This window comes from Nicotiana tomentosiformis, unplaced genomic scaffold (assembly GCF_000390325.3).
Source record: "Nicotiana tomentosiformis unplaced genomic scaffold, ASM39032v3 Un00115, whole genome shotgun sequence".
In the NCBI taxonomy this organism is placed as follows: domain Eukaryota; kingdom Viridiplantae; phylum Streptophyta; class Magnoliopsida; order Solanales; family Solanaceae; genus Nicotiana; species Nicotiana tomentosiformis.
The window spans coordinates 75,114-89,862 of record NW_027174674.1 but is presented as its reverse complement, the minus strand read 5'-3'; the positions used below and the strand labels follow the sequence as shown (position 1 = coordinate 89,862).

The 14,749-nt window shown below is 42.1% G+C and overlaps 1 protein-coding gene across 1 annotated transcript; it reads left to right on the top strand.

The window, feature by feature from the left end:
- Positions 1-4,504: 4,504 nt before the first annotated feature.
- Positions 4,505-5,695, top strand: LOC138903892 (uncharacterized). Its single transcript, XM_070192466.1, has 2 exons — positions 4,505-4,761; positions 5,032-5,695. Exons 1-2 carry the CDS (start codon positions 4,505-4,507, stop codon positions 5,693-5,695), a joined length of 921 nt encoding a protein of 306 aa, XP_070048567.1.
- The last annotated feature ends 9,054 nt before the right edge of the window (positions 5,696-14,749 follow it).

Genomic DNA, 14,749 nt, shown 5'->3' with positions numbered 1-14,749 from the left:
ACACAAACCTTCTAGAGAACATCAAAGAAGGCTGAACCCCAACATGAAAGAAGTCGTGAAAAGGGAGGTGATTAAGTGGTTAGATGCGGGAATCATTTTCCCCATCTCCGACAACAACTGGGTTAGCCCAGTTCAGTGTGTGCCAAAGAAAGGTGGAATGACTGTGGTGCAAAACGATAACAACGAGTTGATCTCAACAAGAACAGTCACAGGATGGCGAATTTGTATGGATTACAGAAGATTGAACAAGGCCACCCGAAAAGACCATTTTCCCCTGCCATTCATTGATCAAATGCTAGATAGATTGGCAGATAGGTCCCACTTTTGCTTTTTGGATGGATACTCGGGGTATAATCAGATCTCTATTGCCCCATGCGGATAGAGAGAAAATGTCATCCACTTGTCCATATGGCATCTACGCTTTCCGGAGAATGTTGTTTGGCCTAGGCAATACACCTGCCACATGCCAAAGGTGCATGATGGCCATCTTCACAGGTATGGTAGATGACATAATGGAAGTCTTCATGGATGATTTATCAGTGGTGGGAAACTCGTTCGATGACTGCCTTAGGAATCCGAAATGAGTGCTGAAGTGATGTATGGAGACTAATCTGGTGCTGAACTGGGAAAAGTGACATTTTATGGTACATGAAGGTATAGTCTTGGGGAACCTAGTATCAAGTAAGGGCATTGAGGTGGATCGTGCAAAGGTTGATGTAATGGAAAAGTTGCCACCACCCACTTCCGTCAAGGCAATAAGAAGTTTCCTTGGCCACGCTAGTTTCTACAGGCGATTTATAAAAGATGTTTCCAAGATTGCTAACCCTTTGTGTAAATTGCTTGAAAAAGATCACCCATTTGTATTTTCTGATGACTACATGGTAGCTTTTAAGGAATTAAATAAGAGGATGGTGTCTGCACCTGTCATAGTTGCACCCGACTGGGAGCAACCATTTAAGCTGATATGCGATGTAAGTGATTATGTTGTGGGAGCAGTTCTGGGGAAGCGAAAGGAGAAGGTCATGCACCCAATATACTATGCAAGTAGAACCCTGAGTGGTGCCCAACTAAACTACACAGTGACCGATAAGGAGATGTTAGCAGTGGTGTTCGCATTTGACAAATTCAGGTCATACCTGATAGGCTTGAAGGTAATTGTTTATACTGACCATGTTTCCCTCAGGTACCTAATTGAGAAGAAGGATTCAAAGCTGCGCCCGATTCGATGTGCGCTGCTACTATAAGAATTCGACTTGGAAATCCGTGACCAAAAGGGAACGGAGAACCAAGTAGCCGATCATTTGTCCAGGTTGGAAGGAGCGGAGAAGAACTTAAGTTTTATTTTAACATTAGTCTCTCTATAACATCTCTTTCTCTCTAATGTCTCTTTACCCCCTTTGTCTCTCTAACGTCTCTTTACCCCCGTCGTGAGACCACTGTCATGCCGGCGTAAATCCGGCGACCTCTCACCGGATTCAGGTAAGTCCTCCTCCATTTTTCTGTATCTTTTCTCCTTCTTCTCTTCTTTTGGATCAGCTTAATAGTGTAATAATATACTTGTAAGATTTTAATTCCTCTGTTTTGAATGTATAGATGAAAATATTTGTATTATCTTAGCTAATTTGGCATCTGGGTATTTTTATTTTTTATTACTTTTTGAATGTTTTGGAGTTACTTAGTCCATTGTGAGTACCCTTTAAGTTTCTTGAGCTGGATAAAATTCTTGCTCTGTATTTTGAAATCGGTTTTCTTCTTCTCTTAATCTTTCTTGCATTTTCTACAACCTTTTTTACCTCTTTGTAATCAAGATCTGAACACCCTTTTGCTCGTTCTCTCCTCATTAGATCCCTCTTTCAAAAGCTTTTTACAGGTTATTCTTAATATTTCATCACTCATATATTCATTATTGTGTTTGATTTATAGTGAACTAGCTAATCGTATTAGAGTTTGGTTGATTTGTATCTATAATTCGAAAAAAGTAGTGTTAAAATCAACATTTTTCTCTTCTTAGTGGAAATTTTTCGCAACATTTACTGCTTTCGGTGCTTATATTTGATTTGAGGTTATTTGTTTCATGTTTAATCAATTCATCTTTTATTTCATCGACATTATTGACTGATTTTCAATCAATTCAGCCTTTATTTCATTTTATTCAACTTGATTTTGGCTGATTTAAATTGGGTTTGGTTATTTTTACTATTGGATTCATGAAATATTGTAAAATTTAGGTTTTTATTCATTATTGATTGTTTTTAAATCATCTTAAGGTTTTATTTCAACCTTTGTTACGCTTCTTTGCTACGGGTGGGGCCTCACCAGTGGTAGCGGTGGCAACCATTCCCTCATTTGGCTTCGTAGTGTTTTGTGTGTATTTTAGGTTAGGGCTTGTGGCTATTAGCGGCGAACGGGACGTGCGTGTGCAAACATTAAAGAACAACCCGGACGAGTGTCAGCAAGGGGCAGCGGGAGTTGGACACGAACGTGCTAGGTGGCCGCAACATCGTCGTATATACCAAGACAATTCCCAGGTTCTACTCGCGGGAGTTGGTACCTCCCGTTTTTCTGTTTCACTTTGTTGTGTTAGTTAAATTGTTTTCATTGTATTTCGTATTATTTTATCCATCGTATTAGTGTGTCTGTAGTTGCAACTTGTCTTCTTCTAGTTTGGTCTGTTGACTCCGGTGTGTTAGTGATTCCCCTTAGTCTGTCGTAGGTAGAGTGGATGTGGTCTGGGATGGTCGAGTGAGGTCATGTCCTCGGGGAGAGTGGGGGGTGGGGCGTGAGGTAGGGCAGGGGTAGGGCGGGAGGCAAGGGAGGTAAAGGGAACAAAGGTGTCTATAGGTTGAGAATTTGGTCATGGAACGTAGGTATATTGACAAGTAAGTCTATAGAGTTGGCGAAGATCCTTCAGAAGAGGAGTGTCAATATAGCTTGTGTCCAGGAGACAAGGTGGGTAGGGTCGAGGGCGAATGACGTAGACAAGTATAAACTTTGGTACTCAGGAGTCCAGAAAGGTAAGAATGGAGTAGGTATCTTGGTGGATAGGGAATTTAGAGAGTCTGTGGTTGAGGTTAGACGAGTGAATGATAGATTGATGATTATTAAGTTGGTGGTTGGAGAGTTCACCCTAAACGTCGTTTGCGCTTATGCGCCGCATGCAGGCCTAGATGTGGAGGTTAAACGACGCTTCTGGGAGGGGTTAGATGAGATTGTGCGCCAGGTTCCGCCTGCTGATAAGCTGTTCATAGGAGGGGATTTCAATGGTCATATTGGGTCGACCGCTGGCGGTTATGGTGAGGTGCATGGAGGCTTTGGTTTTGGGGAGAGAAACGGAGGAGGTACCTCGCTGTTGAACTTCGCTAAGGCTTTTGGGTTGGTGATTGCGAATTCTAGTTTTCCGAAGAGGGAGGAGCATTTGGTTACTTTTCAAAATGCGGTGGCAAAGACTCAAATTGACTATCTCCTCCTCAGGAGGTGTGACAGAGGGTTGTGCAAGGATTGTAAGGTGATTCCGGGCGAGATACTCACGACGAAATATAAGCTCTTGGTGATGGACGTTGGTATTACGTTAAAGAGGAGGAAAAGGTCTGCTTGAGGAAGACCAAGAATCAGGTGGGGAGCCTTAACTAAGGATAAATCCTATGAGTTGGAGGGGCAGTTGTCGGCTATGGGAGCTTTTAGAAACAGTGGTGACGTGAGCACTATGTGGTCAGTAACATCATATTGTATAAGGGAGGTTGTGAGAGAGGTGTTAGGGGTCTCGACGGGCGTCTCTGGTAGGCACAGAGAAGACTGGTGGTGGAATAAAGTGGTCTAAGGTAAAGTGGAAGCGAAGAAGGCAGCGTACCTGAATTTAGTGAGGAGCATAGGTGAGGAAGAGAGGCGAGCATGCGTGGAGAGTTATAAGGTAGCTAGGAAGGAAGCTAAGCTAGCGGTCACGGAAGCTAAGACCGCGGCGTATGGTCGTATGTACGAGGAACTGGGGGAAAAAGGCGGGGACAAGAAGTTATTCCGGCTGGCCAAGTTGAGAGAGAGGAAGGCTCGGGATTTGGACCAAGTGAGATGCATCAAGGACGAAGATGGTAGAGTATTGATGGAAGATGCCCAAATTAAGAGGAGATGGCAGACTTACTTTCATAAACTTCTGAATGAAGATGGGGATCAAGATATTTTGCTAGGCAAATTGGGCCATTCTATGAGTCACCGTGAATTTAGGTACTGCAGGCGTATCAAGGTTGAGGAGGTCATGAGAGCTATGCGTAAGATGAGTAGGGGCAGAGCAACCGGGCCAAACGAGATTCCGGTAGAATTTTGGAAGTGTGTGGGGAGAGCAAGTTTGGAGTGGTTGACTGGGTTGTTTAATATTATTTTTAAGGTGAAGAGGATGCCAGATGAGTGGAGGTGGAGTACGGCCGTTCCATTGTATAAGAACAAAGGCGATATCTAGATTTGTAACAATTATAGGGGTATCAAATTATTGAGTCATACCATGAAAGTGTGAGAGATGGTGGTTGAAGCGAGGGTGAGGATGACAGTGTCTGTATCCAATAACCAGTTCGGGTTAATACAGGGTCGTTCTACTAAAAAAGCTATACACCTTGTTAGGAGGTTGGTTGAACTGTACAGAGAAAGGAAGAAGGATCTGCACATGGTGTTTATTGACCTAGAGAAAGCGTATGACAAGTTTCCTAGAGAAGTTCTCTGGAGATGCTTGGAGGCAAAATGTGTGTTGGTTCCTTACATTATGGCGATTAAGGACATGTATGATGGGGCAAAGACTCGGGTTAGGATAGTAGGAGGCGACTCCGATTATTTTTCGGTTGTAATGGGGTTACACCAAGGTTCTGTGCTCAGTCCGTTCTTGTTCGCCCTGGTGATGGACGCGTTAACACACCATATTCAAAGAGATATGCCATGGTGCATGCTATTCGCCGATGATATAGTTCTGATTGATGAGTCACAAGCCGGTGTTAACTAGAGGCTTGAGGTTTGGAGATAAGCTCTTGAGTTTAAGGGTTTCAAGCTAAGCAGGACGAAGACGGAATACCTGGAGTGTAAGTTCAGTGTTGAGCCTGGGGAAGTGGACGTGGATGTAAGGCTTGAATCACAGGTCATCCCAAGTAGAGGCAACTTTAAGTACCTTGGGTCGGTTATCGAGGGGGGAGAAGAGATCGACGAGGATGTCACTCACCGTATTGGGGTAGGATGGATGAAGTGGAGGTTAGCATCTGGAGTCATGTGTGATAAGAGAGTGCCATCAGTACTCAAAGGTAAATTCTATAAAGCGGTGGTTAGACCGGCCATGATGTGTAGGGCTGAGTGTTGGCCTGTTAAGAACTCACATATCCAGAGGATGAAATTAGCAGAAATGAGAATGTTGAGGTGGATGTGCGGGCAACCCATGATGGATAAGATTATGAATGATGATATTCAGGAGAAGGTACACGTGGCTCCCATTGATGACAAGAGGCAAAAAGCGAGGCTTAGATGGTTCGGGCATATTCAGAGGAGAAGCTCAGATTCTCCGATAAGGAGATGTGAGCGGCTGGTAGTGGAGGCCACGAGAAGAGGTAGAGAGCGGCCTAAGAAGTATTGGGGAGAGATGATCAGGCAAGATATGGCGAGACTTCAGATTTCTGAGGACATGACACTTGATAGGAAGATGTGGAGGTCAAGTATTAGGGTTGTAGGTTAGCAGGTAGTTGAATCTTTCCTTACTTCATACCATTATGAGACCAGTCTGTTAGGGTTTGTGTTTAAGATAGCTAGTGGTAATGTGGTGTCTTACTATTTCACTTTTTAGTGCAGGACCTATTTACTAGCTATCGCTTTTGCTTGGCATCTTTCTTCTGGGTTTCATGTTGTTCCTATTTTTTCTATGATTTATGTGGTGATACTAATATTATCTCCTTTAGTCTTTTTGTTTTCTTGAGCCGATGGTCTTTCGGAAATAACCTCTCTACTCCTTCAGGGTAGGGGTAAGGTCTGCATACATACTACCCTCCCCAGACCCCATTAGTAGGATTTTACTGGGTTGTTGTTGTTGTTGTTGGAAGGAGCGGAGAAGAAGGTTGAGGTAGAAGAGATCGTGGAAACTTTCCCGAATGAACAACTGTTGGTCACAAGCTTTGAGGTAGTGCTATGGTATGTAGATATTGTAAACTACCTGGCGAGCGGTATTATCCCCCATGACCTATCCTCTGTACAAAAGAAAAAGGTCTTCCGTGATTGTCGCATGTAATTTTTGGATGATCCTTATCTGTTCAAGATTTGTGTTGATAACATGATCCAGAGATGTATCCCTGAGACAAACCAATCTTCTATTTTACAGGCTTGTCACGCATCCCTATATGGTGGCCATTTCGGGGGAGTAAGGACAGCTGCGAAAGTGTTGGAGTCGGGCTTCTACTGGCCGACATTGTTCAAAGATGCACACTTCTGGGTGAAGGGTTGTGATGAATGCCAACGGACCAGGAATGTTTCCCGCCGACATGAGATGTCCATGAACCCAATTCAGGAGGTGGAGGTGTTTGATGTATGGGTAATTGATTTCATGGGGCCTTTTGTCAGCTCATATGGCAACAAGTACATACTCGTAGCTATGGAATATGTGTCAAAATGGGTGGAGGTTGTGGCGCTCCCTACAAATGATACAAAGGGGGTTATTGGTTTTTTGAGAAAGAATATATTCATCCGATTTGGCACTCCAAGGGAAATAATCAGTGATGGAGGCATTCACTTCTCCAACTGAGCCTTCGCAAAGTTGTGAGAAAAATATGGTGTGCGCCACAAGGTTGTCACCCCATATCACCCACAAACGAGTGGGCAAGTGGAAGTTTCGAACAGAGAGATAAAGAGCATTTTGACAAATATCGTGAATGCTACAAGAACAGATTGGGCGAGAATGTTAGATGATTCACTCTGGGCCTATCGTACTGCTTTCAAAACTCCAATTGGCATGTCGCCGTATAAATTGATATTTGGGAAGGCGTTTCACTTACCCGTAGAGTTGGAGCATAGAGCTTTGTGGGCATTGAAGCAGCTGAATCTCGATATGTAAGTTGCGGGTACAAGTTGAGTCACATAGTTGCATGAGCTTGTTGAGTTCCGCTACCTTGCTTTTGAGAGCACAAGACTATACAAGGAGAGAATGAAGATGATGTACGACAAAAATATTCTTGAGCGGAGTTTTAAACCTTGAGATATGGTATTGCTATATAATTCGAGATTGAAGTTGTTTACGGTCAAGTTGAAGTCAAGATGGTCGGGCCAATTTCGTGTGGTAGAGATGCATTCAACTGAAGCAGTCGAGATTATATCAGAAGATGGCTGCCGCAAGTTCAAAGTTAATGGGCAAAGACTAAAATATTATCAAGGCATGATTGAGGAAGATAAAGTGATCTCGACCTTGTACTTGAAAGATCATTGATAAGGGATAGCCCGAGTCGTGCCGTGATGTTAAATCAGGCGCTTCTTGGGAGGCAACCCATGGTTTTGTTGTAATTTGTCGTGCTGCGACGTTAAATCAAACGCTTGTTGGGATGCAACCTAATTTTTGTGTTTTTCTTTATTTTTCGTGTTTGATTTTGAATTGTGGAAGTATTGGCATGTTTATGAATGTTGCAGGAATAAGATTGTGTGAATTGGAATAACTCGGGGTGAAGAAATCATGACAAAGGCCGAAAGTTGCTAAATTTGAAAAGCTGAAAAAATGGCCAGCACTGGGCTCGTCTAAATCCGCGCCTCGCGCAAAGGCAGACGCGGTCCAGGCCAGCAAATTAACCAAAAAACAGTAAAGTGGGGGCATGGCGCGCCCCACTTTGCGAATTGTTTATGTATTTAATTTTTTTTTCTTCTTCTCTGCAGCTAATTTTTGTTCCCAGGTATATTAGTTTCAACACCCCCAACCCCAATTCTATCTCCCTCACGTAACAGTCCCCTTCAAATCCCCCGTCCTCTCCATTCCCAAACCTCACGCCCCGTTCTACCTCTCCCTCTTGCACCAAGAACCCCCCCCCCCCCAAATCCCTCAGACGACCTGGTAAGTAACAGACCCCCCTTGTTTCCCTTAGGTTTATTTTTTGTTTTTATTTTTCTCCTTCTTGCTTGTTATGGTTTATTTTGGTAGAATAATTGACTTTTGAATTTTCGAACATAGTTGCTCAAGATTTTGTTGGTTGTTGTGAATAGTGAGGTGGGAAACTACAATTCCCACCACCTCACTCAAATTAGGAGGGCAAAACACATGTTACTTGCATTGAAACATGATGGTAAATATTATGCATATAAGATGTTCGAAAAATTGCCCGAATTAGAATTTTGATAGGTTTTGCAAAGTCTGAGTAGCAAGACTCATTATTTTGGTAATATGAACATATCTTGAGTGTGGGGTAGTCGTTTGGGGTTTTTTCACTTAAATTGCATTCGTTTTAGAACAAATGTCAACCTGCGGCCAACTTAGGTACGACTCATTTACCACGTGTGCGTCGTCCTACCCACTTGATTTTCAATGATGCTAAGTAACCTTATATCAATGTCATTAAGTTGCAGTAGACACTTGTACCCTGGTTGCACACTTACTCTTTCGGGCTAAGTGTGGGGTGCAATGTATACCGCTATGACACAATGTTACACATTATACTAATCTGCATTTCGTATCGTTGCAGGTGAATTGGCCATCTATAATACACCAACTAGAAGCCATGGAGCAGGTGGTAGTCGTAAGCCACCCCCAAAGAAACCACCAACTGACAAGAATATAGCTGAGAAGGGTGATACAAAGGTGCGAACAAAGGCTAGGCATGATAAGGAAAAGAATGGAACTTTCGAGGTGGACACTGAGGCCACCAATATGAGCACTGAACGGCCTGCAAAAATAAAGCAAAGGGCGCATCAATCACGGTCGTCTAGTCCAAGAGAGGTTCCGGTACAAATTATAGAGGGGGCTTCAAAGCCACCACCGGCTAAGAAGCGGAAAGTAGTTGAGGTGAAGGGAAAGGGAAAGGCGAAAAAAGTTGTCGAGTCAGAATATGAACATGACTCATCTGATGAGGAGGAGGCAGCAATTCCATTGCCCGAAGGTAAAGGGGAGCGGAGTGTTCTAGGTGCTACGGCCGTGTGGGAAACGAAGTTTGTGAGTGAAAGTGCGTGGAACAAATGGAAGCTTATAAAGATGAAGCAAATCAATCCGATACTATTTGAACGACCGTTGAATTTTGGGGCTACCAAGTCAAGTTATATTTTGCGAGTAATAGAGCAGAATGGGTGGACATGCTTTGCTCAAGGGCCAAAGGGCGAGGCAAATTTGACTCTCGTGCGTGAATTGTATGCAATCTGGGACCCTGACAGGGGTAATGACATTGTTTGGGTTCGTGGGACTCATGTTGATATCTCCTCCATGGCAATAAATAAGTACTACCGCATGCCTTCACAGTCCGAATCAGAGTACTGGAGGAGAAAGCAAAGGCCGAATTTGGACCACATAATTGCGATCTTGTGTAGGTGATCTGGACGAGCCAATTGGATAGAGACCGATGGGTTGGCAACGATATACATGAACAAGGAGGCTCGAATATGGTTGAATTGGGTCTGCAAAAGATTCAAGCCAGCAACGCATAAGTCTGTTATGATTTGGGAGCGAGTGTTCTTGGTATATGCTCTGATGACAGGTATTGGAGTAAACATTGGAGCTATCTTGCGAAGTCAAATGGCGAAGACCAGAAAGAACATGATGTGAACGCTCTACTTTGTGCATACTTTGAATGCGTTACTTGCCAAATAAAAGTTGACTGAGAAGGATGATGAGATATGTGGAGGCACAGAGTTGGCATTGCATGATATTTTCTCTGTTCAGGACCCAGCGGAAATGACTATAAAGAATAAGGGCCATGGTGAGCGCATCACCGATATGGAGGGCGCACTTCAACAGTTGCGAGAAGATTTAGAGGCACGAGACCGTGCTTTGCTAGCCGTACAGGAGACTAGAGATCAGTGGATAGAGACATGTACGACGCATTGGAGTCCAGACAGACTTTGAGGAGCCAGGGGATGCAGAGTTGTCTGCTTTGAGTAATACCGATGGAACTGCTACTGAGGAGTCGATAGAGGTTCGAGAGGTGGCTGTTGGGATGCTGTTCCGACTAGGGAGGGTGAGATGATAGCAGCAGTCGACACATCTGGTGTCGCATTGGAGGATCCATCAGCATTGCGAACCGAGGTTTGCTGCCGGTCCTCCCCGCAGCCTGAGATATGATGAAGGAGTTTCTGACACCCCCTCTACTATTGATTATTTATTGTTTGCTTCTGTGATATTATGCAACCGGGGACAGTTCACTCTCTTAAGTGTGGGGTGGGGGTGTCAGAATTTGATTTTTGTGGCATGTGTTTAATTGCTATTGATACATTTATTATGATCACACTCAAGGCCATTGTAATTGTATAATTGTAGTTAGCTTTTTATTGGCATAATCCTGGGTTTTCTTTAAACCACGGTTCTTTCCCGAGGATGCCATTTCTTGAACCGGGTAGTCTTAGGTAGTTTTTCTTTCTCAAACTTTGTAAAAGAATTTGTGGACTTTGCCCAACGATGGATTGCCTAGACAGTTTTCTTAAGGGTTTAAAGTCTAAAAAAAAATACAAAAAGATTTTTTTCCCTTTATTTGTTTTGAACTGATATTGGAATGGGAAGAGATTGAGTATTGTGCTTCATGACATATTTTATATCGGGTGTTAGACCTGGAGCATTTGTGTTTAGTACTTTCCTCATAATTCTTGTGAGTATGTGCCTTGAGAATATATGTGACTTTACTCCGATTCTTGGGCTCATCTTTTGACTCTTGTTATGTACTTCCTATATGGTTTGGTTTTATGATGACTGTGCTTAGCTGCTTTAACTTGAGAGCTAGGTCTGAGCCGTCTTAAGTAGGTCATGTGCATTGTGCGAGGTGAGAAGTTTGAGTTGTACTCTGTGCCATCCCGAGCTAGTCTAGAACTTGCCCCATGTGTGAGTCGAAACGAAATGAGTAAATATGGTTAGGCTAGGAGATGATATATGCATTTTTTAGATTGACCATTGAGCCATTTTGTCCACCAGTGCTAATATTATCCATAGTCAACCCTTTTGAGCATGTAGACATTTTCCTTGGCACCCACATTACAAGCTAAATTCCCCTTGTTCTTAATCAAATCTTGTTCACCCTTTGCCTCCGAAAGCACTTAAGTCACTATAAGAGTAAAGAGAGAGAGACCGAGTAGCTTTTGTGTGGAACCATAGGAAGCCCGAGAAGGCGCTTTGTGTTTAAATGAATTACTAGCTGGAAACACCAAAAATTAAGGGGAGTGTAAAAAATAAAAGAAAAAAAGGGAAAAAAAATATTTAGAAGTACACCTCCCAGGTATTGATCCGGGTTAGTGAGCATCGACGTGATGAAATGCTTAAAGAAGAAGGGCCTAATCGTGTATGGGTTCGTGGCATGACATTGACTTGGTCGTGATGAGAAGGTGTTTGAAAATGAAGTGTAGTGTATTAAAGTTCTTAGGAGGGATAGTCACTATTGTTTTCCAAATTTATCCTACCCGTCCCTTAGCCTACATTACAAACTATGAAGATTCGAGTCTATGCGAACTTAAATTAGTCAAGTCTTACGCTACGGGAAAGCCTATGGTACGAACTTGGGTGGCATATGAGTTATTTTTGTGAGTGTGAGCGAATTCTTTCGATTGGAGAAGTCCTAAAAATATACTTAAACTTATGTTTGAGTGTGTGGACTACTTTCTATCTTTGGTTTGTTGGTGAGGACACATGATTTGCAAAAGATTGGTAAAAGCCATTTTTTTTAGTTGGCACAAGAAGCGAGTCTTAGTTTGGGATATATTGGAGTCAAATTTTGAGGCTAGGATGTTAGAGAGAGTCACACAATTATTTTAATTAGTCTTGGCATGACGTAAAGCTTGAGGAAAAGTATGAATAGTGCTTATGCTAGGCTCTAAGCGTTGATATAAACCATTGACATTGGTGTGATGCTCGAGTATGTTTTGAAATGTATTTCTTGCCTATGCGCTTAATTTTATTCTCTCGAGGACGAGCAAAAGTCTAAGTGTGGGTGGTGATAAATGGCCAAAAGTGCATGATTTTGAGTGTATTTTCATCTCATTTGTCGTGTGAGTTGTGAGATATTACATGAGTTTTGAAGTGAATTATACTCATTACGTATTTCTTATTTGTAGGAGTGAGCTTGAATGATAATGGAGCAAAAGATATCAAATTATTGCAAAAAAGGAGAAAAATGGAAGGATTGGGAGCTCGTCTATTCTCGTGCGTGGCACGAAAACAGACGCAAAAAGGAGAAAAGTGAAGGCACAAAATAGCGAAGTGAAGAAAAGGCACGGATCGCTTCGCGAAATGGAAGAATTTCAAAAGTTGAATCCCCGTCCATTAGCACGCGACGCGCGAAGGCAGACACTGATTCCAGCTTTTCCCATCCAAAGTGGGATTGAAACATTCTGCCCCTTAGCAACCCTAAGTGATATAAATACATCAAAGAATGACTTTTTAAGGGTTACACAACATCTTTGAAGGCAAGAACAAGCAAGGAGCAAGACGGAGGATTCGGAAATGAGTTTTTATCTTTCTTCTTCCCTTTTCTATTATTGGTGATGAATTCTTATATTGTAGTTGTGAAAACAATTATGAGTATCTAAACTCTTTATTTTAGGGTTTGATGGAACCTCTTGGAGGATGAATATTTGTTGCGTTTAATATAAGTTTTCCATTGAATTTTCTCTACTTGTTCAATTACGTGATTATTGTGGTTGATTGAAGGCCCCTAATTGACTATGCATATTTAGTATGTATTACTTGGAAAAGGGAATATATTTAGGTAGTTGTTGAACAACATCACTCCTAACGTATATGAGGAATCAATACGGAGGGTTTAAAGGTGGAATTAGGAATAACAAAACCTTGGTGCGATCTTAGTGAGCGATAAACTAATGCCAGCTAGCGTAGTTCGGAAGAATACGTCTAGTAAATTCTTGTATTTGTTCAGAAGATAATTATGACACCTAAAGTGCTCACGATCGGTAGAGAGTATCTTGGCGAATTTATGGGAGACATAGCAGGAAGGATTCCGATAAGAGAGGAAATCGTAACCCAAGACCTTTCCAATCTTGTCTACAACATTTGCTTTGTTAGTTATAAAATTACAACTTTTTAATTACTTTGCTTTTAGTTAGTAAACACTCAACTCATTATTCAATATTTCTGGAAGTTGATTACTTGAATTCTTGTGAAACTAGCAGTTGTGATTAGTAGGTTAATTCCGTGTGGGATTCGACTCCGGACTTGTAAACCAGATTATATTTATAACGACCGCTTAGTTCTTTTTATAAGGCGTAGTTCGGCGTGATCAGTAGCATATACGATTATGCATTTGTGGAGTGGGCTATTATATATTGTGGTAATTGTATAATGGTAGTTGGTGTTTGTGCAATGGTAGTTGATGGCCGTAAGTGATCATTGTGTGGTAGTTGCTGATGTGGAGTTAGACCTTGGTGGTGGGTGATAGTGAAGGCGGATGGTATAACTGGTTAGTAGTGAATACTGGTGGTAGAAATGGTTGGCCATGGTGGTGAGAGAGGTTTGATGAAAATGGCTAACGATAATGGTGCATATATTATGGAGGTTGATGGTGGATGTGATTGTTAGTACCAGCTGGTAATGGAGGTAGTTGTACTAGTGGCTGGCGTTGAAAGTGATTGTTGGTAGTGATGGTTGGTATTTGTGGTTGCTCACTAGAGGCTCGTGATTGTATTTTGTAATATATAAGGGAATGTGGAGATCGACGAGGATCTCACACACCGTATCGGATGATTAAATGAAGGCTCGCTCCTGGTATTCTGTGTGATAAGAATGTGCTACCAAAACTTAAAGAAAAGTTTTATAGAGCGGTGGTCAGACCAACTATGCTGTATGGAGCAGAGTGTTGGCCAATCAAGAACTCCCATGTTCAGAAGATGAAGGTGGCTGAAATGAGGATACTGAGATGGATGTGCGGGCATACTAGGTTATATAGAATTAGAAATTAAGTTATCCGGGACAAAGTGAGTGTGTCTCTAGTAGAGGATAAGATGCGGGAGGCGAGGCTTAGATGGTTCGGCCATGTGAAGAGGATAGGCACATATGCACCAGTGAGCAGGTGTGAGAGGTTGCACTGGAGGGCCAACATAGAGGTGGAAGTAGGCCGAAGAAGTATTGGCGAGAGGTGATTAGGCGAGATATGACGTCGCTCTAGCTTACTGAGGACATAATCATGGATAGGAAGGTGTGGAGGTTGAGTATAAAGTTTAAGGGTTAGCTAGCCGAGCATTGCCTGTATTTGTAGTAGTGGCTTTGATACATCACTTAGGCCTCATTTGTTGTTTTTTTTAAGATTAAGACGTCTGGATCTGAATACACGTCTGAATATCAAAATTTGTATTAAGATTAAGACATCCGAATCTGAATACACATCTGAATGTCAAGATGTGTATTAAGATCTGAATACTAAATAATTAAGACAGTTTGATTTTTAACATCTGAATGTATAAAATTTACACTTATTTGAAAATTAATAAACATAAAATTCAAATAAAATACTAATTAATCTAATATTACATCACTAAAATATATAGCTTTTTAAATTATGATAGTTGCTGGTGGTGATGGCTAACGGTAGTGCTTGTGAATGCCGACTAAAAGCGGTGGTTGGTG

What these genes read in the sequence shown, in the direction of transcription:
- LOC138903892 (XM_070192466.1), top strand. Translation starts at nt 4,505, where the DNA reads ATGGTGGTTGAAGCGAGGGTGAGGATGACAGTGTCTGTATCCAATAAC. An exon ending in ATTATGGCGATTAAGGACAT is followed by an intron (nt 4,762 to 5,031) that starts GTATGATGGGGC and finishes CAAGCTAAGCAG; the next exon opens with GACGAAGACGGAATACCTGG.